The 3,620-nt window shown below is 38.8% G+C and overlaps 2 protein-coding genes across 2 annotated transcripts in view; one reads left to right on the top strand and one right to left on the bottom strand.

Annotated features, from left to right (window-relative positions):
- Positions 1 to 567: 567 nt before the first annotated feature.
- LOC105933264 (caveolin-2) lies at positions 568 to 2,011 on the bottom strand. Its single transcript, XM_036151947.1, is given in 5 exon segments — positions 568 to 644; positions 647 to 756; positions 1,281 to 1,468; positions 1,657 to 1,853; positions 1,856 to 2,011. Coding segments are annotated over 5 exon segments (600 nt in total). The 5' UTR covers positions 1,884 to 2,011.
- A 965-nt stretch (positions 2,012 to 2,976) lies between these two features.
- Positions 2,977 to 3,620, top strand: part of LOC118567256 (U3 small nucleolar RNA-interacting protein 2-like) — a 6,325-nt gene continuing 5,681 nt past the window's right edge. The window contains 1 exon segment of the mRNA XM_036151946.1: positions 2,977 to 3,025. Coding sequence (XP_036007839.1) covers positions 2,977 to 3,025 — 49 coding nt within the window.

Below are 3,620 nucleotides of genomic sequence, written 5' to 3'. Positions count from 1 at the left end.
AACTGACACTGTAAATAACCCTGAGAATACCATCAAGGTGAACGCAAAGTGGCGTCAGCATCATGTTGTAGGGATGCTCTCCTTAAGCAGGGACAGGGAAGCTGTCCAGAGTTGATGGGAAGAAGGCTAGCGTGAAAATAAAGGGTAACCCTGGAAGCATAAACATACTTCTAAGGCTGTAATGTCATACTAGCTGTAGAATCAAAGCAAATGTTTTGCATGTCTTAGAAAGACATGCAGCTGTAATTATATTATATTCTATTATATAGAGGTAAGTCAGTATTGGTTGACGTGTCTAAATAAACACACACAACACTTTTTTCAGAGATTTATTACCAAACAATGCAACCTGTGCATCCTATTTTTGTAATTACGTGAAACATTGCCTCTAAAACTCAAAACCACTATTAAGTTTGATGTCAAATTACAAAATTAGAAAAAAAGTTTTAAGTGGTATGAATGCCTTTGCTCGACATCTTCTATTATAATTTTACATTAAAGAATCAAAAAATCTCTGTTGCCTCTGTTTGTTTCAGTCCAACATGAACAGAATGTTGTTTGTCCACATCATCGACGCGTTCCAAGTCTGAAATGTGCCTCTCGTGTCATTCCTTTTGACAGATGTATACCTAAACCTCCACAACCTTTCCTGCACTTGTCATCAATGGGACCACAGTGACATGCAGCACGATGCTCCAGAAACTCTGTAGCCAGCGAGTCCCGATGAGGACACAATGGATACAGGGACGAACCGTCCTGTCACAGAAAAAGAAAACACAAACAAGTTAATCGTCTGCATTTCCGCTGGAAAATGTCTCTTGGTACAGACTAATCAGAATAAGGAATGGTGAAATCTTAATGAATTATACCGCCATTTTACAGTGCTGTGTAAAAGTATCTGCCTCCCTACAGATTTCTGCTGTTTTGCTTTTGGTTCACACCCTTAATGTCACAGAGTATCAAACCAAGTTTTGTTTCAAAAACCTATAACCTGATTAATAACAAAAAGTAGTTTTCAAATGCTGATTTCATATATTAATTATGAAGAAAAAAAATTGGCTTTTGTTTCCTTTGTCCCATATCAATGTTATTTTGATCATCTTTAGCGTTAAAAAAAGGGAACAAGGGGGTAAATACTATTTTAACAGCACTATATCAGTTCTTTCTCCCTTGTTTACTGATTTCCTTTTTTCTTTTTTTGACAGACCTTTGGCAATAGTAGAGTTACAACATTAAAACAATTTCTGAAACAAAGCTGAGGAGAGGAAAGGTAAACCTACCAAATGTGGAAGCAGTTCAGGACGGCAAAAAGAAGACCAGAGATAACTGACATGGGAATGGCCAGAAGCACCGTGACTATCCTATATATCCAGACCCTGGACACTTCAAAGAGGGCGTTGCTCCAGATCCATACTCTGTCCCCGCTGCGCACCGATGGCGGCTCAGCTATCACGTCCTCAAATTCCACCTTCGGGACACAAAAGCTTGTTAAAAATGCTCATGGAGGGCTTTTTAAATGACAGAAATCCACTAATGGTTAATCAGTCAAGCAGCTATATGGATTTTCTTTTAATAAAATTATTCAGATGCTTATATATGCAAACAAAAAAACTATTTAGGCAATCTTGAATTAACTAATGCATACAATTGTTTTACCTTGAGGCAGGCATTGATACCTCGGGGGTCCCTTGAATTAATCAGAGGTTTAGTATCACTGATTTCCACTAGTGTGGACGTATGAATGTCTTCCTCCTCGTCCACAGAAGGCTGGGCTCTCCATAACGTCTGCGGTTCCTCCTCATCTTCAGACTCTTCAGGGTCACTGGAGTCCCCCAGATAAATCTCCACTTCCCCGGATCGTCACCTTTCTTCACTGTGTCCATTTAATCGACTTGTAAACACAAAATAAAAGGGAGCAGAGAGGGTCGGCCTGTCCCCACCCCAGCAGCCCAGACAGAAGGCCGCTGACCGGGCCCTTCCAGCTGGCTGGGTGCTGAGGTTATATTGGGAACATTACAGTGACCTGGATGGTATTTGCAGCTGGTATTTCAAGCGAAGATCATTTTCCGGTGCTGTGCGGAGGAAAGAAGGGGCTGAGGAGGATATAAATACGTCAAACATGATCATGGGTCTGTTTACACTGACACACTGCAGTGTAAATTTACTCATTAAAACAAAAACAATGCACAGAGATAAGAAGTCATCATGATGAGGCTTTTGGCAAACGTCTTGCAGTTTCTGGGATTCCATTCATTTCTCAGGCTGATTTTTTTTAATTTATTTATCTGCTCAAGTAGGCTGGGCAGGCACCTAAACTATGAGACCATACTGCCCCTTTGTGGTGACTGAAGGGACTCTACCATTTTTAGCTATGATAATTTAAATGCAGAGACTAATATACTGGAGTGCTTCACAGGAAGCGGATGGAAAAGAATGGAAGGAAATGATACGCAGTCTTCAGAACTTTCAACAAGTGAAAATCTGAAAAGTGTGGCATGCTTGTGTTCACCCCCCCAGGTTTAATTCATAGTTTGCACAACAAGCCTTTGCTGCAATCCCCGTTTTTTGTGTGTACATGCCTCTACATGCCTTACATAAACAGAAACTCAAATGTTTCTTCTTTACAAAAAACTCAGTTGGATGAAGAAAGTCTGTGAGGAAACGTTCGGAACTCCTGTCAATAACTCCTGATTACATTTAGGTCTGATCCTTCATTAGAGCAACCTCATATTTTCAAGCACCTATAAATTAATTTCACTTGTTAGAACTTGCTTTTTTAGTTTCCACAACACTTTGTGTCTATGACTCAAAATCACTGGAACTCTCCTAATTTCTTTTTTTTTTTCTGATTCTGGTCAAATTTCAGCACATGTTAAAATATGGCGTCAAAATAAATAAGTAAATGAATATGGCAGCTTATTAGCACATTCCTCTGTTCTATGCATAAAATCCATGTGTGATAAACATGCATATAAAATGGCTGGCAAATTTATTGGGAAGACCAGTGCCACCCAAAACGTCCTTGGTGGGATCACTGGAATAATCACACAATTGGAAAAACCTTGCATTAAAATTTATTTTTTTCAGTGAATTTCCCAGAAGGGGCATTATTTTCATGCATTTGAAAAAAGACTTTGCCTCTTCCATCAACCTTTGGACCCATTTCAAGCTCACTGCCATCACTATTAATCCTTATATTCTTTAAAAAGAAGGACCAAATAGAAATATTCTTTAAATAGAAGCACCAAATATAAATATTACTTAAATAGACAGACCAAATTAGACTATCCTGCAGCCTTTCAACCTTTCAGCTTGAGGTAATACTCTTTGAATTGGCTTGAAAAAAAAAAGTGCCACATGATACTCTTGCTGGCATATATAAAACACATGCAGCCGTCAATTCAGCCTACAGTGCTCTTAATAATATGACCACAGGGATAGGAGGAAATAACAGCTAACTATTTCCAATTGAAAAGCAGTGCACGATATTAATATACAATGCATCACAGTACTGTGATGCATTGTTTTTGCAATGTTTGTTTCTTGCTGTTAGTCATGTAGGTTTTGCGTTATTAGCGCATGCTTTGTGTTTAGTTTCTTTCATGTTTTTATTGATAGTT

The sequence above is a fragment of the Fundulus heteroclitus genome, chromosome 20 (assembly GCF_011125445.2).
Source record: "Fundulus heteroclitus isolate FHET01 chromosome 20, MU-UCD_Fhet_4.1, whole genome shotgun sequence".
Lineage (NCBI taxonomy): Eukaryota > Metazoa > Chordata > Actinopteri > Cyprinodontiformes > Fundulidae > Fundulus > Fundulus heteroclitus.
This window is presented reverse-complemented; position numbering and strand designations above follow the sequence as displayed.